The following is a 24463-nucleotide window of genomic DNA, read 5'->3' on the forward strand; positions in this document are numbered from 1 at the left end:
AAAGTGCTCTTGTTCTTGAATCCTGCTTGTATGTTTCTCACAGGCGTCGTATGTGTTATATTTAAAGAACTTAATATTTGTTTAAGAAGTAGTATGGAGGGGGAACCTGAATGGAGAAAAACCTGGAATGCATTTTATTTTCATTAGATGAAAGAAGTAGTATCACAGTTATACCCTTAAGATTAAGATCTTGGATATTTTCAATACTTTATTCACAAAGCATGTTTAGTCTGTGGTGCACACACAGATATGCCCATACGATCCTCTCCTATTTCTGGGAGTGTTCTTCCTATGAAATAGGCTTGTGTTGACCTTTCTCTGCCATCGGAAGAAAATGGGGAGTAGCCTTTCTATGCACAGAGAAGTCCCTGACATATCCATTATATTAATATTACTACCTGGTAATGCTGTTTCAGAGAAGGAGTTTGTGTCCAATTTCATCCGTTCCGACGTGACCAGCCGAGATCTGCTGAATTATCAGAAAAGGGCACTGAAAGAAGCTGACGTAGAGGCTCTGAGTTTACGAGATATGCTGAAAGCTGAAAGAGCACTTCAGAATAAACCAGCAAGTGAAGAGAGCCGGCGCAGGTAAAATTGATAATGCATTGCCCTAGGTATGGTGCTACGTGGAAAGCCACCAGGTTGGTTATTTGCCTTGTTTGCAGCATGGGCTGGGATTATTCACAACTAGCACTTTTTGCTCACCGTGGTTGGTGATGTTGAGATCTTGTAATTTACACAAGTAAAGTAGGTTGAGAAAGAAAAGGAAAAATCCATGTCATTTCCAAACCACCAAATGTATTTGACCATTAATGTAAGCTACTGGCCAAAGCATAACTTCTGACGAAACCAGCCTGTGTTGGTTCTAACAGGAAATAATCCAAAAACTTCAGGTCACATCTTAAAAGCCAGCTGAGGATAATAAATCTTGGTGGGGAACCATGCAGAATTGTGCATTTATCCAGGAAATCTGCTTTCTATTGCATTTCATTCAGTAGTAAAATTTTGAATGAGAGATACTGTCTCAGGCTACAACTGGCAGCACCTGTACTCTCTTGCGATCGAGATCAGGCAGGCGTTTTCACTGTATTATCTTTTAAGCCCCTGCTTAAAACTTTTTTTTTTTTTGGCAAGTCAATCCGGACAAATATATGATGGAATTTTAAAAATTCTTTTTTTACTGTTATTGTTACTAAATCTTTAAAATGTTTAATTGTTTTAACTGTGTTTATTGATAATTTTACTATTTCTTGTAAACTGCTTAGAGGTTTTACTATGATCAAGTGGCATTCAAATTTTGTTAACTATAATAAATGCTAGCTTATCTTTGCTCCTGGGTCCTGAACTAAGCAACAGCCACGGCAATGTTCAAAGAATGTTGAAAGCGGAAACCACAAATTCCTGTCTTAATACTTTCATTAAAAAGAAAGAAGTGTAAGATCAGGATCATTGTGTTGTATTTCTGTTCAAATCCGGATTATCTGCACATTGATTTTTCTCCTGCCTCCACCATCCTAAAAAACAACTGTACTGTACCTCATACTATGCAGAATGCCTAATATTGTTCCAATTTCATGGAATTTTCTTTCAGCTGATATTAGACAGGCCACCTCCTTGCTGAATTCTTCTTAAAATTTCAGCAGGCATTTAAAGTCACTTCTGATTTTATAGTTTTTAACCAATATTTACCTTTTTGTCTTTACTGTGTTCACTGTGCACCACTTAAAAGCCATTGTAATTAAACAGTATATGAACTGTATAAAAAAACCTAAGGTGTCTTCTTTCTTTTTTAGGCTTACAAGCAGAGGAACAGTATCCAGTAAAGGTGAGAGGCTAGTTATGCGTTGTACATTTTTATCCAGAAAAATAAGACCATGCTTGCAAGAGATGATCTCATATGGATTAAAATTAGTTGAGAGGAAGCCACATCATCTTGCCTCTTGACAGCATCACACATAACTGCTGTCATAGTGGCATAAATGAGGACAGCTCTGTCATTAGATGCATAGACAAAAAAACCTGCAGTTCAAACGGCCTCGGCTCAGTATACCTGAAGGAGCGTCTCCACCCCGATCGTTCTGCCCGGACACTGAGGTCCAGTGCCAAGGGCCTTCTGGCGGTTCCCTCACTGCGAGATGTTACAGGGAAGCAGGCAGAGGGCCTTCTCAGTAGTGGCACCTGTCCTGTGGAACGCCCTCCCACCAGATGTCAAAGAGAACAACAACTACCAGACTTTTAGAAGACATCTGAAGGCAGCCCTGTTTAGGGAAGCTTTTAATGTTTAACAGACTACAGTGGTGCCCCGCAAGACGAATGCCTCGCAAGACGGAAAACCCGCTAGACGAAAGGGTTTTCCGTTTTGGAGGTGCTTCGCAAAACGAATTTCCTATGGGCTTGCTTCGCAAGACAAAAATGTCTTGTGAGTTCCTGCGGGGTTTTTTCCCTCTCCCCCCCTTTTTCCCAAGCCGCTAAGCCGCTTATCAGCTGATCCTAAGCCACTAAGCCGCTTAACACCTGATCCGCTAAGCCGCTTAACAGCTGATCCGCTAAACCGCTAAACCGCTTATCAGCTGATCTGCTAAGCCCGCTAAGCCGCTAATAGCACTAATCCACTAATGGGCTTGCTTCGCAAGACGAAAAAACCGCAAGACAAAGAGACTCGCGGAACGGATTCTTTTCGTCTTGCGAGGCACCACTGTATTGTATTTTAATATTTTGTTGGAAGCCGCCCAGAGTGGCTGGAGAAACCCAGCCAGATGGGTGGGGTATAAATAATAAATTATTATATTATTATTATCATCAGTGCATTAATGTAGCTTTGATTTTCACAATCGCTTTCAGACAGGGAGAGAAGTACACACACAAGAGAGAAAATCCGAATCCCAACTTCTGAGGCTCTAGAGCGTTCCCCCAGCAAACTCACAGTTCTTCAAAGTCACCCCCACAGTCCTGCATTATCCCAAAACAGCACCCAGTTGCTGTACAACAAGGCTTACTCTAAGCGACAGAACGCTGCTTCAAGAGGTGAGGCCCGATTTCAGAGCATCTGAAAACCAGCACAATGCTTTTCTTGGAAGATAACATGTACAGTGAATCTCACACAATTTTTTCCAAAGCTCTAAAGTGTCATTTTTGTTGTTAGAAAAAGTTTATAGCCACACTATTTAGACCTTAAGAGTTTTACCTGCTAAACAGGTATTTGTAAAGTTTAAACACACATACACAAAAAACTGAATGTTAGAACACTGGTAAACAAAATGCTAAATAAACATTTTGTTTTTAAGAGTGCATGTCATTGTGTCTCGGTAATTGATATGAAAAGATATCGTGGACATTTTCATTCTTTCTGAATACAAATGATAGAAGTGATCTATTTCTGCATAATCTTCAGAATTTTGAATATTCTTTAAAATTAATGCACTGCAGGTCAACACTCGAAAAAATAAGTCAACAGTTTACAACTTATTACAGCTCCCCTGGGCTTCATTCAGGTCAGTAACGCTTTAAGTGGCTATAGTATAGTCATTCAATAGCACTCCAATCTGCTGGATTTTAGTGGAGTTCATATCCATGTAGTTTGTAGGACTGGGGTCAAGAGAATTCATTAAGGGAGCCCCTTCTAGTTGACTGTTCTGAGAGAATCCAGCTATTTACTCGGATCAGTGATATTAACCCAAAAGCCAGAATGAAAGGAAATGCAATACGCTCTCTCTTTCTAACAGATTTCAAATGAGCACGCAGCATGTAGCCAAACTATGAAACTCACTGCCTCAAAAGGCAGTGATGGCCGCCATAACTCAGAACAGTGCTGATGGACTCCATTGTCAACATTCTGGCAATTCAGTTGCCAAGTGCTAAAACTGGCACAACCTAGGTTTTGAGTTGTGCCACCTAATAGACACATGTCACACCAGTGCCGAGGGACCTATTAGCCACTAAGCCAGTTTTTAAGGTCTTGTTACTTACATAAAAGAAACACCTGCTTACACACTTTCCCTTAATTTCTCAACCCAAGAAAGTTTTAATATTGTTGTTGTTAGCGTTAAGTGGTATATAAATAATATCTTCCAGTGTACTTGCCGTGAAATCTATATTGTAATTCAGAGCACTATGCACAAATGATAGGTTTCTGCAGGTGCATGGATGGGGAGGGCAATCCACTTTCTCTTTCGGGATACAGCTCCTTGTGTCACTTCTGTGAATGGTTCCCCGGCCTTCAGAAGCAGCTTGGGGAAAATCGAGGGGCTACAGTGAGATGAGGGCTGGAAAAGCCACAGGGCACATATGGAACACCATATATTGCCCTTTGGATACTGATGCACAGCCATCTGTTTATTTACCCTAGCATAAAGTTGCAGTAGGAAAAATAATGCCTATGCCCTCCAATTCCCCTTCCACTCAATACCCATGTGCACCTGCTCTTTTGCTGACTTGAGTTTCCCACCAAAAGAAGAACCAAAACAAGTCAGAGCACAGAAATGATAGCCAAGACTATTCTGGTGAGGTGGTCACATTTCATTGTACAATAATAGTGATATGGCCCATCTTCAAACTCTTTCCCCCAGACACTAACAGCTGAGTCTGCAGTCTTCAGGATCCTGTCTGTCTGGGGCTACGGAAAAGACTCAGATACACAAATCTAAAGTCATAATAATTTAAATAGCCATACATCCATGTCAAACACTTCATAAAAGTGTGCAGACTGCAACCCAATATTCCTGGGCACATATTTATATAACTTGCTCTAGGGAGTTATTAAACATGCCATTGGAGATTTTGTTCCAAGTCATTAAAATGAAAAACCTCTACAATGTACAATAAACAATCAGTATGTTATGGGAACTGCACATAATCAACTGTTTTCTTAAAAGGTAGTTAATGCAATAGAGACAGCAAATAAAATAGACTTCCATGGGAACTTTAATATTAGTTTTTAAAACAGATCAGACCAAGATTTAGTGGTTACCAGTGCCAAACAACCAGAGCAGTCTGTTGTGAACATGATGCAGATGCCATTAGCAAGGCAGGGAAAGTTATATGGGTTAGCTGGTGGTATTCTCTTACTGGAAAGATACGCAAATTACATGAGATGTGCAGCACCCCCACAAACATTTAGTGCATTGCTTTTTATGAGAAGAACAAGTGTGGTATTGAAAACAGTGTTAGATTTGGGCTCAAATCCCTACTTAGTCATGAAACTTGAAAGGTGAATTGGCCATGCTGCCTGGGGCTGATGGGAGTTGTATTCAATCATCTGGAGGGCACCACGTTGGGGAAGGCTACTGGAAGCCACTCATTTACTCTAAGTCTAATTTAACCTGCCACTTCATTCTTAAAATGCATTGCTAGATAACTGAAATGATTCAGCTGGCCTTGGAAGTTCGCCCTTAGCAGCTCTGTTACATCAGCTTCTCCTTACAGAAATACAAAGAGGAAAAGTATTTCAGTGCATATGCTATTTATAACATGAAGACTACAGACACAAACAGGACTGTACAAATCATGATCTGCTTCGTTTTTTTAATGGGACAAAATTAGTAACATAAAATGCATTAATGAAAGTCTTATAGCCTAAATATCATAACAGAAAATTGAGAGTGATGGCTAAATGAATGCCTCAGAAGACAGGAATTAAATTTGAATGGAAAACTGGTTGAAAGTAGCAAAGTTATGTATTTAATACAAAACTCTGTGTTCAAGGATGGGGAAATCAGATACACAGGTATTAATACGGAACAAGTGATTTGGCAGTAGTACTTGTGAAAACAATCTTGGCATGGTCAATAAAAAGCAGAGGTGCTACTCAAACTTAAAGCTCCCTCTTCTGGCAAATATTAAATAAAAATAATAAAAAGAAAAATATATATCAGCTTCCTTGGGAAACAAAGTTTTCTTTAAACGCCCTTTAGCAGGCTAAAAAGCTACCAAAAATCAAGTATTTTCTAACTAGTACAGGTCCAGATCTGGCAAATAAAATTAGTGCTTGATACTAACAGATAAGCTATGCAGCACTCCATAAACAACTGTACACTGCAAGGACAGCAAACCATTCCCATCTTTGGATATTAAATATTTAAATTAAATTAACATCCAGAGATGCTTATTCGCTATCTGAGATTTCACCTTGTACCATTTCTGACTTCTGCAGCTTGCACGTGGTGGTTTCGGTTGTCTCATTTAGTGGTTTGGCTCCTTTCCGTTGTGGCAAAACAGTGAAAAATGCTTCCTCCCAGTCTCTCTTTTCCAAGAATGCAAGGATAATTTCAAACACTGCAGCAAAAAGATCACATGTCCTTTAAAAATAACTGAAGTGTCTGACAGAATCAGAAATTTATTGAAGTTATGAAACTAAATTTAATTATAACCTCTGCAGCAAAAATAAAGGTAATTAATCATACACAGAAAGATTCAACAAGCAAAGCTTTCACACCTGCCGATATTATATAGCATTTTCAGCTATGCAAGTAGTCAGCATGTGTTTGCTGTGTAGGAAGCAATTACCAAGTTTCCCCTAGTATTTGTTTAATTGTCTAATCGTCTATTTATGGGAGTGGCAATTAACATCTATCTATTGAGACATAATAACTGGGGGAGGGGAGTGGTGTGCATTGTTTGCTTAGTTTCTTAGACTTTCAGGTGTTATCATTACTGCTGAAATCCAGTGGATGTGAAGTTGAAAAATAAAAGCTAGTTTCTTGTTCTGAAAAGTTGGCTTGCTATCAAATAGTCAGCACATGTGGCAAGTAATGGTACTGGTCTCTGACATTTATGAAAAACATGCCTACTAGTAAATTTGGAAACATCTAAGAATTAAAAAGAAAAAGAAGCATACAGCTCACTTTATGTATTTTCAAACTGTAATAAACATGAGTGGGGCAGCGCGAAACAGTTTTAGAACTCTGAAAAATCAGAGCCTTAAAACGTGGGGAACCTCCAAAAGTACTGAAGGCTCCCCACTGCACTGTCCACATGTGAAGGATGATGACAACAAAGAGTAAGAGCTAGTATGCTCACCCGCACTGCCTGCTGCCACGTTTACTATATGCAGCTTCATAATCCTTCAAGAGGTCTAGAGTACTACAAAGCCACTACACACAGGTGAATTACTGCATTACCTGTGGCACTAGACCAAACGACTGTGTTTTCTCTCACTCACTGCTACAAAAATATTATTACTACTACTACTATCACTAATATTATCTACTGAATCACAACATGTGGGTGCTAAGTTAAAAAGACATCTGACATAATGAGATAACAGATGACAATGATCTCAGATGAATGCCACAAAGAAAGTATAGGCAAAAATCAGAAAGGTCCATATTTAAACCACCAGCTTTTAAAAGGAGAACAAAGGAAAGTGTCGTGCATGTTAACATTTGACTATACACACACTTATTCTTCAATGTTTCATTTTTTGTTTACTTTCATCCTTACCATGATTGACTGCCAGAACTTTCCGACTGTTCATTTTCACAAAGATCCCTAGTGGAAGTTGTGCATGACTTATGCCTTCTTCTTGTGCTCTTTTGTATGTAATGCCCTGTAATAAGACATGGAAGAAAAAGTAATTAATTCTGATTATCAGATCTGTACATTGTGAGTTTCACAGAATGTTAAGAGTTTTGTCATATATATATATAGCTGTGAGTACATAGAAGAAATCATATGGCACAACTAAAAAAAGTTCCATACAGCTTATATATAGTTTGTTTCAAATTAGTAAAATGTTTTGCAACTATATCCTAAGAGGCTTTACTGTTTGTGCCTTATGTATGTTCAAACAAATAACTTGATGTAATTCATACTCAAGCAGGCAAATACAGCTCATTTACAAGCCGGACTTTTCAAGACACCTGCAGGTCAGAGGTTGCACAAAAATACTGAAAAATTCGCTCTTAAGCAAGTACCGTATTTTTCGCTCTATAACACGCACCCAACCATAACACACACGTAGTTTTTAGAGGAGGAAAATCCGTAGGCATGCCACCGTAGGCATTCCCTCCATAACACGCACAGACATTTCTCCTTACTTTCTAGGAGGAAAAAAGTGAGTGTTATGGTGCAAAAAATACGGTATTTCCCTGAAATTATTCTGTGTGCTTAAGTTGCATGCCACCTTCTTATCGATGAGAAGACCCACTATGAACCACTCAGATTTCTAAAGGAAGAACAACATGATTAAGTGCTTGGTATGTTTATGTTAGGGATTGATTAGCTGCTTGTGCGTAAAAACGTGCTCCCTCAGAGTTTGTGCGACCCCACAAACCTCCGTGTGTGACGGAGCTCCTCAGACATGTCTGCTCTAGTCACTAGTAGAGTCCGACAGTGGCTGTCTGCGGAAGCGCTTCCAGCAAAGGAGCTCCTTAACGGAAACGCGTCTCCTGGACTCACGGCGTGACAGTTTCCGGCGAGGTGTGGGTCTCCCTATGGGAGCTTCAGATACCTCCCCACTGTTCTCGCTGGAAGCGTCCCTGAGCCCTCCCTCCTGCTCGCATTCCCTCAGAGACCCACTCCTCCCCCTGCTGGTCCCTGCTTCAGCTGTTGAGTCTCTTTCTTCCTCCCTGAGTCCCTCCACCACCTGATGCTCCGATGGCAGTTCCCTGACATCCACCTCCCCTCCAGGGCCCCCCTCACCCCCTCCCATTTCCTCTCCCCTGGGAGGTGAAGGGCTAAAACCCCGAAAAGAATCTTCCTCATCTTCCGACGTCTCGAACAATTCCCTCCATCGATCGTCGTCCTGGCTCGCTGAATCCTCTTCCTCTTCAGAATCTGGGAACCCCTCCAACTCCTCTTCCTCGTCGGTGGTGGCAAAGTATTCCCTTCGGAACCTCGCTACAGGCTGAGGTTTGCGTGGGAACCTCTGATGAAAAGTCTCTATTAAAACTTCGTCATTGACATCCTCTGCCCTAACCCAGGTGTTTTCCGACTCCGGTTCCCCTTCCCACATTACCAAATACTCTACTTGATCTCCCTTCCACCTGGAATCGAGGATCTCCGCTACATGGTAGCTGTGTTCCTTCTCCTCCATTGCTGGTCCCCTAGTGACCCTCCCTTCACTGTCTCCTCTATACGGTGACAGCAACGACCTGTGAAAAACTGGGTGCAGCTTCATGTAGTTCGGTAACCGGAGCCTGAAAGCCACTGGATTGACCTGCTGCATGACTTCAAACGGACCCAGCCTTTTGGGTCTTAATTTCTTACAACCTCCTTTGAACGGCAACCCTTGGGTTGACAGCCACACCTGATCCCCCACCCTGATGCTTTCACCTTCCCTTCGGTTTTTGTCTGCCTGCCTCTTATATTCCTCCTTAGCCCTGTTTAAGTTGAGTTGGAGCTGGCGATGGATCGCTTCCATTTCTTCAACGAACTGTTCTGCAGCTGGAACGCTCCAGTTCTCCCCCTCCCCCCCTGGGAAGGCTCTGGGATGGCACCCGAGATTAGCCAAAAAGGGGCTCATCCCCGTGGACACGTTCTCTGCATTGTTGTAGGCAAATTCTGCCAACGCCAGCTTCTCCACCCAATCATTCTCTCTGTCATTAACATAACACCTCAAATATTGTTGGAGAACCCCATTTGCTCTTTCCGCCTGCCTGTTGGTTTCTGGATGACGGGCCGTTGAAAAATTAACCTCTACATGCAGTAAGCTCATGAGCTTCCTCCAGAACCTGGAAGTAAATTGTTTCCCTCGGTCTGAAACCACCCTCAAGGGGGCGCCATGCAACCGAAACACATTCTCTACAAACAATTTGGCTGTTTCTTCTGCTGTGACCGCATGTGAGCAGGCTATAAAGTGTGCCATTTTAGTTAACAGGTCTACTACAACCATGATGGCTGTTTTCCCTCTAGACCTTGGCAGATCAGTCATGAAATCTATTGCCACTGCTTCCCACGGTCTTTCAGGTGTGGGCAGTGGTTCTAATAAACCAGCCGGCGCCCGCCTCTCCCCCTTGGCTCTTTGGCATTGTTCACACCCTCTCACATACTCCCGCACATCTTCCCTGACCTTGGGCCACCAAAATTCCCTGGTAACCAGCCACATGGTCTTGTGTTGCCCAAAATGCCCTGCTGTGGGGCTATCGTGCAGCTGCTTTAGTACCTTCTCCCTCAATTCCCCTTCAGGTATATATAACGCTCCCTTATAATACAATGCCCCGTTTCTCTCCTCAAAACCACCGGATTTGTCTTCCTCCCTCCTGAGACCCCTGAGTTTGTCCTGGGCGTATGCATCCTGCACCGTACCCTCTACCAATTCCCTTTGCCCCACCAAAGTCGCCCCACACACCCAGCGGTCCTCTGGAATGATATGGGTTTCTTCGGGTGCTCCCTCCCCCTCCAAATATTCAGGTTTGCGGGAGAGAGCGTCCGCCCTAACATTCTCTGGGCCTGGCACGTAACAAATCTCAAAGTTAAATTTGGAGAACTCCTGGGCCCATCTCAACTGCCTTTGGTTGAGCACTCGCGCAGTTCTCCAATACTCTAGATTTTTATGGTCCGTGCACACTTGCACCTTATGTTGTGCACCAACTAGCAGATGCCTCCATCTCCGGAACGCCTCATGAATAGCAAGAAGTTCTCGGTCGTACACCGTGTAGTTCCTCTCGGATTTGTTCAGCTTTCGCGAAAAGAAGGCACACGGTCGCCACTCTGACTCCTCCTTCCCCGGCTGCAGAAGAAGCACCGCCCCTATGGCTCTGTCAGATGCGTCTGTTTCAACCCTTAGCTTCTTTCGTAAATCCACATGCAGAAGTTGTTCTTCAGAGGCGAAGGCCCTTTTCAGCTCCTCAAACGCTCGCTCCGCCTCCGCCGTCCATACAAACTTCTTTTTACTGCTGAGACAGTCAGTGATGGGCGCCGTCAGATGGGCGAAGTTGCGGATGAACTTACGATAAAAGTTTCCAAACCCTAGGAACCTCTGCACATCCTTCTTGGTTTTGGGTGTTTTCCATTCCAGCACTGCCTGTACCTTGCCGGGATCCATGGCCAATCCCTTGTCTGACAGGCGGTACCCCAGGAATTCCACCTCCTTGGTATGGAACCGACACTTCTCCAGTTTGACCCACAGCCTGTTGGCTTGCAGTCTGCTCAACACTTCTCTGACGTCTCTCACATGTTGCTCCTCATTCTCCGAATACACCAACACATCATCTAGGAAAGCAACGCAATTCTTGTAGAGCAAAGGACCCAGTACGTGGTTCATAAAAGATTGAAAACACGCTGAGCCTGCTTGTAATCCAAATGGCATAACGAGGTATTCAAATGCCCCCAAAGGGGTAAACATGGTGGTTTTCCATTCATCCCCTTTCCTTATGCGTATCAGGTTGTACGCCCCCCTTAGATCCAGCTTTGTAAAAATCTTTCCCTTCCTCACCCTGGTCAAAATATCATCAATCCTGGGCATAGGGAAAGCCACCGGTTCAGTCACTGCATTTAACCTCCTAAAATCACATACAAGTCTCGGCTTGTCCGCGTTTTTTTTATCCACAAAAAACACTGGGCTACCCCCTGCTGCTTTGGACTCTCTGATGAAGCCCCTCTTCAGGTTCTTGTCAATAAACCCTCGCAACTCCTGCATTTCTCTGTCTGACATGGCATACAACTTGCCCACGGGAAGCTGTGCTCCAGGGAGTAAATTGATCTGGCAATCAAAGGGCCTATGAGGGGGTAGTTGGTCAGCTTCCTTCTCGCTGAACACGTCGCTGAGATCTGCATACTGTGGTGGTACCTTCACCTTCTCCATTACTTCAGTCCCTGCTAGGGTGGCTTGGGCCCCTGCTGAACCCTTTTCCCCTTTGCAGTGTTCTAAGCAATGTGCTGAACCAAAGGACACCACTCTTTGATGCCAGCCAACCAGCGGATCATGTAGAGCTAGCCAGCTCATTCCCAAAATAATGGGAGCGCCTCCCAGGGTGGCCACATTAAACGCTATCAGTTCTGTGTGCCTTGCCACCCTCATTATCATTGGGACCGTCTGCAAGCTGACTCCTCCTCCCAACAACTCCCTGCCATCAATCGTGGTCACCTGCAGGGGGTTGCTTAAAGGGATAGTCTGTATCTGGTGTTCAGCAGCAAACTCCTTGCTCATAAAATTGCAGGAGCTGCCTGAGTCCAATAGCGCCTTTATTTTTAGGGGGTGCCCATTTTGCAGCTCTAGCGACACTTCAATCACTAGAGCAGGTCGAGGAGCTTCTGGCACGGGCACTTTCACTGCTCTTTGGCCTGGCTGCAGTGCCCCGATTGTGGCAACCAGGCGTTGGCTTTTACCTGCTCCGTTCCCCCCTGTTCTCCCCCCTCAACAGCTCCCACCATCCCTTGCCATTCCTTCCTCTGGGGGCAGACTCTGGCAAAGTGGCCTGGCTGTTGGCAGAGATAGCATTTCCAGGCGCCCTTTCCCTCCTTCTTAGCCCCTTCGCTGGTTTTTGAAAATGCGCGCGCGCGGTTCCGATTTCCATCGGCTCTGCCGGCGGGAAAGCTGGCTCAGGAATGTCTGGAATGCGGAACTCCTTCCAACGTTCCCCTCTCCCTTCCCGCCTCTCCAAGGCTCTTGCCTCCTGCCGCGCTCCTATGGTCAGCGCAGATTTGGTCAGCTGATCCATAGACTCCGCCCTGGGGCTCCATGACAGCTCGTCTTTCACCGCCGAAGAAAGACCTTCTTCAAATAGCATTTGAATGGGTGCCGCCGATAAATCCCAACTCAGTCTGTGAATCAGCATGGTAAACTCAGTCCAGTACTCACGGACAGATCGACTTCCCTGCTTGCAAGCCATTAGCTGTCTGCGCACCGCCCCTTCCTCAATATCGCTGGAAAACATGATATCCATTGCACGAAAGAACTTCCTCGTGTCCTTTAGTATGTCATTGTGCGTTGCCATTAGGGGTCGAACCCAGTCTCTCGCCCCTTTCTCAAGATGCCCAATTACGAAAGCAACTCGCGATTCCTCATCAGGGAACTCATCGAACTGCACATTAATGGCATATTGCATCTCTGTCCTAAAGGCATGGTAATCCTTGGGGTCCCCCCCAAATTTTTGCACCAATCCTGGTACCTTTCTGGGGAACTGAGTGGCTCTCCCCTTCTTGTCTGCATCCTGAGCCCTTCTCTCCTCCAGCCTCGCCGTCTGCAGCGCCAGTTGGACCTCCAACGCTCGGTATCTATCTTCCAAGCTTGGACCAGCTCCAGCCCCCGCTCCTCCGGTTCCGGTTGGTTCGCTCATGATGCTTTCTCTTGCACAGGCAGCGTACAGAGACTGTCGGACTGCTGTTAGGGATTGATTAGCTGCTTGTGCGTAAAAACGTGCTCCCTCAGAGTTTGTGCGACCCCACAAACCTCCATGTGTGACGGAGCTCCTCAGACATGTCTGCTCTAGTCACTAGTAGAGTCCGACAGTGGCTGTCTGCGGAAGCGCTTCCAGCAAAGGAGCTCCTTAACGGAAACGCGTCTCCTGGACTCACGGCGTGACAGTTTCCGGCGAGGTGTGGGTCTCCCTATGGGAGCTTCAGATACCTCCCCACTGTTCTCGCTGGAAGCGTCCCTGAGCCCTCCCTCCTGCTCGCATTCCCTCAGAGACCCACTCCTTCCCCTGCTGGTCCCTGCTTCAGCTGTTGAGTCTCTTTCTTCCTCCCTGAGTCCCTCCACCACCTGATGCTCCGATGGCAGTTCCCTGACAGTTTACTATTATCACCCAACTGCTTGCTCTATTTGTATATTCTAAATATGTTCACTTAAGCTTATGTTCAGCATCTCTATTTGTTACAAACACTTGGATATGCTACTTGGGAGTCTATTCTTAGTTACTACCATTACTACATTAAATATGATTAAAATAACCATCACAGAGAATGATCTGTTAATATCAGCAACATGCTGTGGGCATTTGCTGTAGCTGTTTTAGGGATCATACTGCAACATGGGCCACAAATACCAAATTGTAAATTTCATGTACAGAATTATGGAGGGGGCGGGGACAGAAGCCAACCTAAAAACTCAGTATTCCTTCAAATTTGTTTTATGAGTCCTGGCGCAGGGTGATTAAATGCACTGCAAGTGCCTCACATCATACTTCATCAGAGAACAGTGTGGCTTTTTAACCCCTCTGCTTTTCCAGTACATCCCTCATGCACAGAAAGATTTCTCCGGCAAGTGAAGTATGATGATTTATTAATGTCTTCTCTTCCCATCCTTCCCACAACTGTGGGGCAGTAGATAGTCTGTCTTTCTTAGTTTATTTGCCTTTAGTTTGACCTCTCTGTCTTTCCAAATATAAATTGCTGACACAAAGAATTTGCATTCCAAATGCTCAGTCTGATGTGACTGGCTACTGAAAGAGGCAAAAATGCACAGAAGCAACCACCAATTCTAAAAGAGCAAAGCCAAAGGGGGGGGGCTTTTAACAGAATGTTTGCTGCTCAGTTTCAAAGCATTCAATGAGAAAGTAACTCAAGAATGAAAAATCCACTACTTTAGTAGATGTTGCCAGGTGCCCAGAAAAGTAGCAACCTGCCTTTCACATTATAACACAAAGCAGCAGCTTAAAATAATCATGTTCCATAGCATTCTATGCACATTAACGGAGTTCAATGGGACTTCTTTCCAAGTAAAGATACACAGGATTCCACACATTAGTTCTCTACCTTGTGATGATTGTGATCCACAAGGCCTCCAATGACATAGGCTTTGGACTCATCTAGTTCACTCAGGACTTCAGGAGAGTCCGATGTAAGGTACACAAGGTCTTCTTTCTTCATCAGTTCACTATAATGTTCTGATTTAATGTGGATATCCTTCAAGATACAAATACACACAAATGTATTAAATAAATTGTCTAAATATTCAAGGACTTTCTCAGAGAACCAGTCAAAGTTACAAAAAGCAGCTACACTCGAGGCTGTTTCTTCTACATGTGCTATAATGTGGTGGGTGTGATTTTAACAATGTCACTGGCTCTACTTGGAAGACTAGATGAGATTTTTACTTCCACCTCCAAGGCAGAAGGAAGTCAATCAGTCTGTCTCAAGAGAACCTGCCCAACATTACATCTTGAGCAGATCCTCTGAATCAAACTACTTTCTTGTCAAGAAACATGTCCCAATCAGCCTGGATACAGAGCAGAAAAACTTGATTCATGACTGGCTTCAAAACAGCAGAATTTTTTAAAAACAGCAGTTGAAAAAGCTGCAACAAAGTCCTTTTGTACATATGCTCATTCACTTACGAACTGCAATACTTTCTTTTCTTCAAATTTATCAATCTTCACTTATAATTCAGAAACCCAGACATAAACAAAGCAGCCTTCTCACTCAAACTACCATTTCATAACTGACTGGACAGAAAATCATCAGACAAAAAAGGAGGAATTAAAAGAGTTCACGACACAATCTAATAAGCTAGAAATGATGTGGTTGAGAATTCCCACCTCATGTGTTTCCTAAAAGCTAGTAGTGATGTGGTTGCAGCTGCCAGACTGGTGACTGGGAGCATATGGCTAGAACCATATAACAACGTTCCTAAAAGATCTACATTGGCTCTCAGTATGGTTCCGAACACAATTCAAAGTGTTGGTATTGACCTTTAAAACCCTAAACAGCCTTGGCGCTGTATAACTGAAGGAGCATTTGCACTCACATCATTTAGCCCAGGCACTAAGGTTCAGTTCGATGGGCCTTCTGGCAGTTCCTTCACTGCAAGAAGTGAAGTTACAGGGAACCAGGCAGAGGGCCTTCTCAGTAGTGGCACCTGCCCTGTAGAAGGCCCTCCCATCAGATGCCAAAGAGATAAACAATTATACAACTTTCTGAAGACATATGAAGGCAGCCCTGTATCAGCAAGTTTTTAATGTCTGATGTTTTGCTGTGTTTTTTATATTCTGTTGGAAGCCTCTCAAGAGTGGTTGGGGCGTTCATTTAAACACAGAAACAAGGTGAAAAAGTGTTCACAACAAAAGGTAAGCAAATCTGAAATTGCTAGTACCTTCCAGTTTACCCATCCTTTGTCAGTTTCATTCATGTTGTCCTTCAGCTGGCCTCCATGGCTAGTCAAGTAAAACTTTGGAAGACAAAAAGACAAAAGAAGTGTATAATGTTGACTGCTAATATCTAACTTCTAATTAGGTACTCCTCCGTCCCTAACAATACAAACATATATTATTTTTGAAGGTGTTCAAAAGAATTTTGATTATTTTAGCTTTATTAGTTTGAGTAAAACTCAAAACAGGATTTAACAAAACAGGATTTTGCCCAAAATGTTCCACAGCAAAACAAAACACACAAGTACTCTAAAATATTAACTGCATGACAAGATTATATCTGTTTTTAGGCATACACAGATATGTGCACTGTCATCTTAATAATATATTGAAATGGAAGTCTGACAAAAATACTATCAAATTATGTCTATGTTATTAAAGCATATATTTTCATTTTTGGAAGGAGTGGCCTTTCACATTTCATGTATATAACTAACCGGTCCGAACACAAAAATCAGAAAATAGTTTACAACAACATACCTGTACAGGATGGAGTGCTTTGCGATTTTCTGCATAACATCTCTGAATTTGCTTGTGAAGTTTCTTGACATCCTGTATACAACACAATTTGTTTTTATATTTTCCTTCAGAGAAAGCACCACAAAATGCTTTAACCAAGAGATTCAGAGACGCTAAAGAGAGAGAAAGGAAACTTTTAACTGACAAAAAGTTATTTCTAAATAGAACATTTTTGGAAAAGAAATATTAAGTCACTATAAAAAATAACATTGCAATTAAAATTTTTTTCTAAGATCTCACATATTCACTATTGTACTTTACTTAAAATTCATCATGTTGAAAATAAAAATTAATACTAATTTACAAACAAGTTAAAACTGAAAAGGAAATATCTAAGCTGCAATTCTACGGGTGCTTATTTGAGAACAAGCCCCTCTGAAATCAGTGGAACTTTCTTATAATTAAGTGTGTACAGGACAGTAATCCTAGTCTAACCACTGTAATAATTAACAGTGATGAACAACTCCTAATAGAATTAGAAGGAATTTCTTCACCATGTGCTTTCAACTGCCATTCATTATTAAGTACAGTAGAATAAACATTTTTATTCTTGGAATTAGTCAACTAAAATAGTATTTAGGAAAGTGAGATGCAAATGTCTCCAAGCCTATTGGAAACCAGTGGTACTCACTAAATACCAGGGTTACATACTACCCACTGTTGTAAAACAGAAACATTATACATTAGTTTCAATCTCAATAGCCTTATTTTACTAACATATCTCTATGTCCCTACAGCCCTACACCAAAGCTTTCCAAACTTTTCATGTTGGTGACACACCTTTTAGACATGCATCATTTCGTGAGACAGTAATTCAGTTTTACTAGGAAACCAGAGATTAAACTACCGTATTTTTTGCTCTATAAGACGCACCAGACCACAAGACGCACCTAGTTTTTGGAGGAGGAAAACAAGAAAAAAATAATCTGAATCTCAGAAGCCAGAACAGCAAGAGGGATTGCTGCAAAGTGAAAGCAGCAATCCCTCTTGCTGTTCTGGCTTCTGCGATAGCTGCGCAGCCTGCATTCGCTCCATAAGACGCACAAACATTTCCCCTTACTTTTTAGGAGGGAAAAAGTGAATCTTACAGAGCAAAAAATACGGTAGCCCCTTTCTAGCCCTGGGAGGAGTGTACACGTGACACACCTACACACTACACCCAACACACTAACATGTGGCAACACAGAGTTTGGAAAGCTCTGACCTACACTATTATAGGCATACCCTAATAACCAAACAAAAGCACCCTAAGTAACTTGCTTCTGAAAAGTATAACTTTCATTTACCTTTAGCTCCATTAAATTGTCAAAACTGCAATCTATAATAAGGCGAAGGGTACTAGGAACAACATCTCTACGCAAACGTTTCCTGAAACTTCCGTCGTTGCTAGATTCCAACTGAGACTGGCGCTCTTGTTTTCTCTTCAGGCGTTTTTCTTTACGTTTCTGTCTGAAAGATAGCAATTTGTAAACACCCAAGTGCCATGGTATTAATTATACAATGATTCTGCACACATATGCAACATAAAGAGATGGTAGTAGAAGAGTTAAGCACTCTAGCTCACCCATCTTGTCTCAAATGGCTTTTAGCACTAGAGTACGAACACTTTTATACAGTCTTTCTCTTCAAGTGTTTTGACCTGCAGTGCTCTGGCCTCTCTGACTTGCTGTCTTGTGCCCCTGCACTTGCAATGCCTAGTTCTACATACACACCCTTTCTTTAAATGTTCATCCATTTCATCACCTTCATCCCAGGGGAAAGATTTGCTGTTATCCTTTTGCAAGACAAATAATAGCTTTACTCTTAGTCTTTCATAAGCAACTGTCTATAAAAAATGATTTTTAGAGAAAGAAGCCGTTCAAGGAGAAACAGTTAATCAACGCAGAAGTAAAACTGAACCTATTCTGCCTTCCAGTGTCTTGACTGGGACAAAACAAAAGCTTCACACAAACTGCAGCACAGAAAAAATGGAAGAAGGATTTGAAGAGAGTGTTGGTTAAAGCTCAAGAACTCCATTGCAACTGTTAGCCATGTTGTGGGATAGAAATGCCAAGGTCAAGAAGCATAAATGCACAATTTCCTTCTTTCATATCTGAATGATGGAAGGCATGAAAACTAAAACATGATACACACATTAAATCATATGTGAAATGTATTAGATTCCTGTGTCTCATTTATTCTAATCAGGTGATTATATCAACTGCCTAGTGTAATGTAAAACAAACATAGATTTTGCAGTACTTTCTAAGCAGGTTTTTATCATGCAATCCTGCATTTAAATAAATGTTAGTTTTCCCTAACACATTTTTTCACTTCTCCCCACAGTAATGGGAATAAAAGAAAGGGCATGGGAGAAAGAAGTCCACTTCTGATTTTTTCTTTTATACAAATTGGGGATAGAGAGAAGAATATAACCTGAACCTGCTCAGTTATTAACCCACACTTGTAGCAAAAAAATAACCCATACTTGCGCAAGTTTCTTTGTTCTTCCCACTGTTTCTGTTTCATTAGCTTCTTTCTTTGCCTCTTTGACATAGCTTCAATATTCTCTATCTTTTCCAGTAATTCATTTCCTATTTGATCAAGGTTGCACTTCCCATCTCCTTTTACATCAGTAAGCTTGGATGCCTCAAGGTTTTCTGGTAGCATTCCTGATGACATGAGCTTTCTAACTATCTCACTTTTCTTTTCCCCTGAAGATGCTACAAATGTTGGAATCAATATATTGTACAACTTCTGCTTCCAATACTGTGGATAAAATAGAAGATTTAATATTATTTTAAAAGTATGCACAGAAATCTTTGTTTGTTAGAACTATAACCGCAGACAAATTTACAAGACTAGGAATGTAACATATTGTTTCCAACCTATTTTCCTATTATGTTGTAAATGAACCAACATGGAGGATAACAAGAAAACAAAAAAGCCACCAGTATATTTCTAAAATCAGTATGCTTTAATGTCAAATCGGTGGTTATGAACAAAGGATAGCACAGGTTTAAGGCACGAGGCAAACAATTCGTCACCTCAAATAAGCCATACGATGGGCAGATGTCCTAAATTGGCAAGAAGCTTAAGGAAGTGTGTTCAGTTTGTGAAATTAAGAGCCTTGAGGAGGCTTACTGAAGACGGACATAATTCGCTGCGGAAGAAGCTTCAGCCAAGTCCGCCTCCTCTTTTACCTGAATCTGCGGCCTCTGGCCTTTTATGTTTATTTTTACGACAGCTTCAACCCATTTGTAGCCTCTTAAGACACTTGGAGCTGCTCTCGCAGCGACAGACTAAACGCGGCTATGCCGTCTGTGGATTCACTTATTATTATTACTACTGTTTAAAAAGAGAGAGAAAAGCCCAAGGGTTTTAAAAGGTGTGTTTGGGGGGGTCCGTTATCAACAGCTTTCCCTTCGCTACCAATCGCCGCCCTGAGGCGGGTGGGGAGGGAGGGAGGAAGGAGCGCCCGGCCGAATGCTGAAGCGGGGAAGGATACGAAGAAACGCGGCTTCCCGCGCTTAAGAAACAGGAAAGGAAAGGAAAGGAAAGGAAAGGAAAGGAAAGGAAAGGAAAGGAAAGGAAAGGAAAGGAAAGGAAAGGAAAGGAAAGGAAAGGAAAGGAAAGCACCTGCCTGCACCCGCGCGCGCCAACCCGCAGCAACCGCCACCAACAAACGCTGTGGGCCGCGCGCCGCCAACCGTCTCCTCACGCGCTACCTCAGGCTGAGCGGCGGAAGCGGGAGATGCCGGCGCGCGGCAGTGACGCAAATCCCCTCGCGACCACGGGCGGGGCTCAGGGAAGGAAGCTCCGCCCCTGGCGGACGGGCGGGCGAGCGACTAGCGCGATGTTTTGGGGTCCTAAGGTTGACGCGCCGACGTGTTGCGACTTGTACTTTAGCTGACCTCGTCGCTGCCTGCGTGTGCCCGGCTTTACCAACCTATACTAAAGTTAACACGGCAGTGTTGGGAACACGCTCTCTCTCTCTCACGAAAAAGAGAGAGTCGGTGTTTCTCAAACTTGGGTCCCCAACTGCTGTTTGACTACAATTCCCATCACCCCTAGCTAGCAGGACCAGTGGTCAGGCATGATGGGAGTTGTAGTCCAGCAACACCCGAGGACCAAAGTTTGAGAAACATCGTGAAAGAGAACGTCCATTTTCAGAGGCAGTGTTTATCTGGGCAGTTGCTGCGGGGGTGGGGAGAGTAGTGGGTCAGTCTTACTTGATGTTATGTACTGAGTTGACTAAGATCCAAAAGGCAGCAGTCTGATTGGTCCTAGAACAATAGGGTCCAGAATGCAGCAGTCTGATTGGTCCACAGGAGCCTCCCAATCCAGCTCCAGGTGGAAGTGAATCCGAAACCTGATTGGCCTACAGGATAATCCTGAAATTAGCCAATCACGTGGGGCCCATTGTGTAAATAATGTATATACAGTGGTGCCCCGCAAGACGAAAGGTTTTTCGTTTTCGGGTTGCTTTGCAAGACGAATTTCCCTATGGGCTTGCTTCGCAAAACGAAGCTTGCCCCCGCACCCCGGACCTCTTTTGAAGCAAGGGGCGGCGGGGAGAAGATCTCTTCTCCCCGTTGCCAGCCCCGCAATCTCCGGGGACAGAGGGGAAGGCGACCGTGCGCCTTCCCCTCTGTCCCCGGACCCCTTTTGAACCAAGGGGCGGCAACAGGGAGAAGCGATTCTCCCCGCTGCCCCTTCCCTTGCTTTAAAACAGGTCCGGGGACAGAGGGGAAGGCCCGCGGTGCTTCCCCTCTGTCCCCAGACGGTCTCCATAGAAACGCATTGATTGATTTTCAGTGCATTCCTATGGGAAACCGTGCTTCGCAAGACAAAAAACTCACAAGAAGAAAAAACTTGCGGAACGAATTAATTTCGTCTTGCGAGGCACCACTGTAATGCAGACATTCTGGGGGAACTTCCATTCTTCCTCACTATTATGAGCTGAATAAAGAGCATGAAATCCACACTCGACTCTGAGTATATTTCACTTGAGGACTTATTGGGAACATGTAGGTGAACGTTGGGAAATAGTGGTTGAGTGGCGCTCTGCTTGCATGGCTGTCAACTTTTTCCTTTTTTTACATTGAAGGATGCATTGCAGGGGGCGGGTTGGACTAGATGACCCTTGGGTCTCTTAAGATTCTATGATATGGGAGGTGTGTGTAGAAACCAGCCCACTGTGTCAAGTCAGTCCAAAAGCATGAACACATTGGGAGCCGTTCTCTTGCGTAAAGATAGATAGTTGTGAGAGTAGCAGATGGGTGGATTTCCTTTATTACATTTTTATCCCATTGTTCCACCAAGGAGCTCAGCCGTTGTTTTATCCTTTCAACAATCCCACGAAGTAGTTATCTGAGAGATTGCGATTGTTCCAGTGTAATCCAGTGAGCTTCTTGTCATGTCTGAGTGGTGATTGTGAACCTAGATCTCCCTGAACTAAATTCAGCACTGTAGCCATTAAACTTCTGGCTCTCAAAACTTCTTAAAGCTGCAGACCTGACTTCCCCCTACACCTGAATAGAACCAGATTTAAACCAGCACTGCATACCACATTGTCACAACTCATCCAGAACCAACCCATTTTTATGTGTTACATGGTGAAAGTAAGCATGGGAAAGAAGGAAGTTAAAGAGTTATTTCATATCAGCTTTATGAATCGTAAAAAAATGTGATCTTGTGCATCATTGTGTGTGTCTTTAAATTCATGTGGTGGCACAGCAGATTTAGGACCACAGTGCATGATGTGTAGCCTGCTTCATTTCAAAAGTCCACGCTGGCCAGTGAATCTGCACCTTTATTGTCTGATTAGATAGAAAGTGTGTTATGCAAGTCTTGTCTTTCCCAATCAAATATTTTCTGGGAAGAATACTGTACTAAAGTTACTGTATCACAGCAGAAGCAGGCAATATAAAATGAAGCTGTGTGTTATGTGTAGTGCATGTTAAAGACATATTCACCTAGCTCTTGAAATAAAGCATATGAAGCCAGTAAGCGTATTTATATATCGTAGCCATAATATATATTTCATATCAATATGAACATATAAACATTTATCTTGTTTCAGCTTGATATGCTCATTCATTCCTGGAATATGAATGGTTTTAGATTTAGGACAGTATAATTTTTGTTCTGAGTTTCAGTTTTTACAAGTATTAGTGTGAATAGATCATCATTCAATAATCAAGGCATGTTTTCAAAATAACATAATATAAATTAATGCACATTTTATGCTTTTTACAGTGAAATCCTAAACATGTCTACTCAGAAGCATATTGTGATGGCCATTAGCTATAAATTTTCAGGTAAATCAGTATAGAACTACATCATTATTAATGGTCTTTGGGAATTTGATAGACCATTGTAAAGAGATTAATCTTGTATCATTTATTTAATTATTGTTTCCTCACATTTTGAATAAAGTACTAGTGCCTCAGAGTCATTTATTTGAATTAGAATTGCCAATCATAAAGTACTGTGAGAACATTCCTATCGCTGCACTCAAAGAGTTACATAAATGTATGGTAATTTCCATTCTATACAAACCATTTCTGCTTGGCTGAAAAACAGTTAATTTGGAATGACAATATAGAAATGACAAATATGCAAGTGACATTTGCCCCACTAACCGCTTACTTTGTCTTCTGTGAAGAGTAGAATGAGAATGTTTTATTGAAGTCAGCATGGTCAAAGGAAGCACAATTAGTTTTATTAGGTGATAATGGTAGTACATTTATTGCTTGGACTCTGGAAATTTATGACAGTGGTCGTACTTTAACCCTAGAGCGCTGGCCACCACGACTTAACTGAAGTGTACCGGAAGGGACCATCATGCAGCCTTTGTTCAAATCAAGGGTAATAACTGCAATTACTTGATTGTATAGCAAGTTCATCCTGAAACTATGAATGCGGTTGTTCTCTGGAAGCTCTTCTACAGAGTAATGTGGTCACTTCTGATTTTCATTTCATTGGAATTCTATGGAGCTACCTTATCCTCAAGATCAAACTCCATGGTTCACTATATACCATATTATTTCCAGGATCAGATGCAGTATACCTCGGAATAAAGGGAAACAACAGTTGGAGAGGGCTGGTGTCCTCACCTTCTGCTTGTAAGCTCTCCATAGCCATCTGGTTAGCTGCTTGCCAGATCAGATGTTGGACTTGACGGGCCTCCATTCTGATCCATCAGGGCTCTTACTATGTTCTTATATTCCAGTGATGTGCCCATGATCACATGGTGTGAATGGAAGGTGGCTTGTATATTACAAGGTTTCTGAGCACCTATAGATCAGCTTTCCAGTTGCCCCACTTTTCTTCTCATAATGATTGTCTCTCAAGGACATATAGATTATATTCTCAAGAAGAAAACTGCCCGTGATCTGTGTCCTCTTTCCAAAGCCATATTCAGGCAGCAGCTGTGGAACCTGATGACTTTTGAACAATGGCAGTCAAAAGAGTAATGCGCTGATCACTCACAGAATCCTATTCCAATTTCACCCAACTGCCAACATGCGTGTGAGCATTTGTGTGCATTTCTGAAATATTACCTCTGTAATAGAGGAGGAACAGATACTTTCTGGTGAATATGTCATTATTCCTTACCTTATAGAGATTTTAAACATGAACTAAGTGTTGAGATACAAGTTAAGCTAGCATGGCAGAGAAGCACACAATTTCCCCCTTTTACAAAGGTGTCTCCTTCCTCCAGTATCCATTGGGGCTGCAGCATGCTGGAAGGGGAGGCTTAATCCTCTCCCCTACAGCTGCCTACAGAGGAAGAGTTTCCCCCATTCCCCCCATGTGACCCAGCTGTTAGGGTCATGAGTGTTTTGGTTCTGCAGTTTCTCCACACATCTTGCACACCATAAATGAACGAATCAGTCAAAACGGAAATAATAATCCTGGCCAGCCTTTACAGAGGA

The 24463-nt window shown here is 42.8% G+C and overlaps 2 protein-coding genes across 18 annotated transcripts in view; one reads left to right on the forward strand and one right to left on the reverse strand.

Annotated features, from left to right (window-relative positions):
• Positions 1-18696, forward strand: part of LOC310686130 (uncharacterized protein C4orf17) — a 101239-nt gene extending 82543 nt beyond the window's left edge. For 5 of the 11 annotated variants that reach the window (XM_083459315.1, XM_083459317.1, XM_083459318.1 and 2 more), the window contains 3 exons: positions 417-588; positions 1794-1825; positions 2842-3290. In XM_083459315.1, the coding sequence (XP_083315441.1) occupies positions 417-588; positions 1794-1825; positions 2842-3050 (413 nt within the window). In that variant the 3' untranslated portion in view covers positions 3051-3290. Of the gene's footprint in view, positions 1-416; positions 589-1793; positions 1826-2841; positions 3291-3426; positions 3492-4565; positions 4843-6148; positions 6289-7813; positions 7898-8108; positions 8193-18456 lie in introns of those variants that run through there. The other 6 variants (XR_014515723.1, XM_083459319.1, XM_083459320.1 and 3 more) reach the window with 6 other exon arrangements.
• TRMT10A (tRNA methyltransferase 10A) overlaps positions 1-20297 on the reverse strand; it is a 30512-nt gene extending 10215 nt beyond the window's left edge. Inside the window, exons 1-9 of one of the 7 annotated variants that reach the window (XM_083459297.1) lie at positions 20164-20283; positions 19009-19289; positions 17828-17990; positions 16503-16574; positions 15968-16042; positions 14632-14781; positions 7438-7543; positions 6124-6270; positions 2910-4226 (exon numbers count right to left, since the gene is read on the reverse strand). In XM_083459297.1, coding sequence (XP_083315423.1) covers positions 4006-4226; positions 6124-6270; positions 7438-7543; positions 14632-14781; positions 15968-16042; positions 16503-16574; positions 17828-17990; positions 19009-19202 — 1128 coding nt within the window. In that variant the 5' untranslated portion in view covers positions 19203-19289; positions 20164-20283 and the 3' untranslated portion in view covers positions 2910-4005. Of the gene's footprint in view, positions 1-2909; positions 4227-4500; positions 6271-7437; positions 7544-14631; positions 14782-15967; positions 16043-16502; positions 16575-17827; positions 17991-19008; positions 19290-19723; positions 20022-20159 lie in introns of those variants that run through there. The other 6 variants (XM_083459295.1, XM_083459296.1, XM_083459298.1 and 3 more) reach the window with 6 other exon arrangements.
• Between the last annotated feature and the right edge of the window lie 4166 nt (positions 20298-24463).

This window comes from Podarcis liolepis, assembly GCF_965112155.1.
Source record: "Podarcis liolepis genome assembly, chromosome: 9".
NCBI lineage: Eukaryota > Metazoa > Chordata > Lepidosauria > Squamata > Lacertidae > Podarcis > Podarcis liolepis.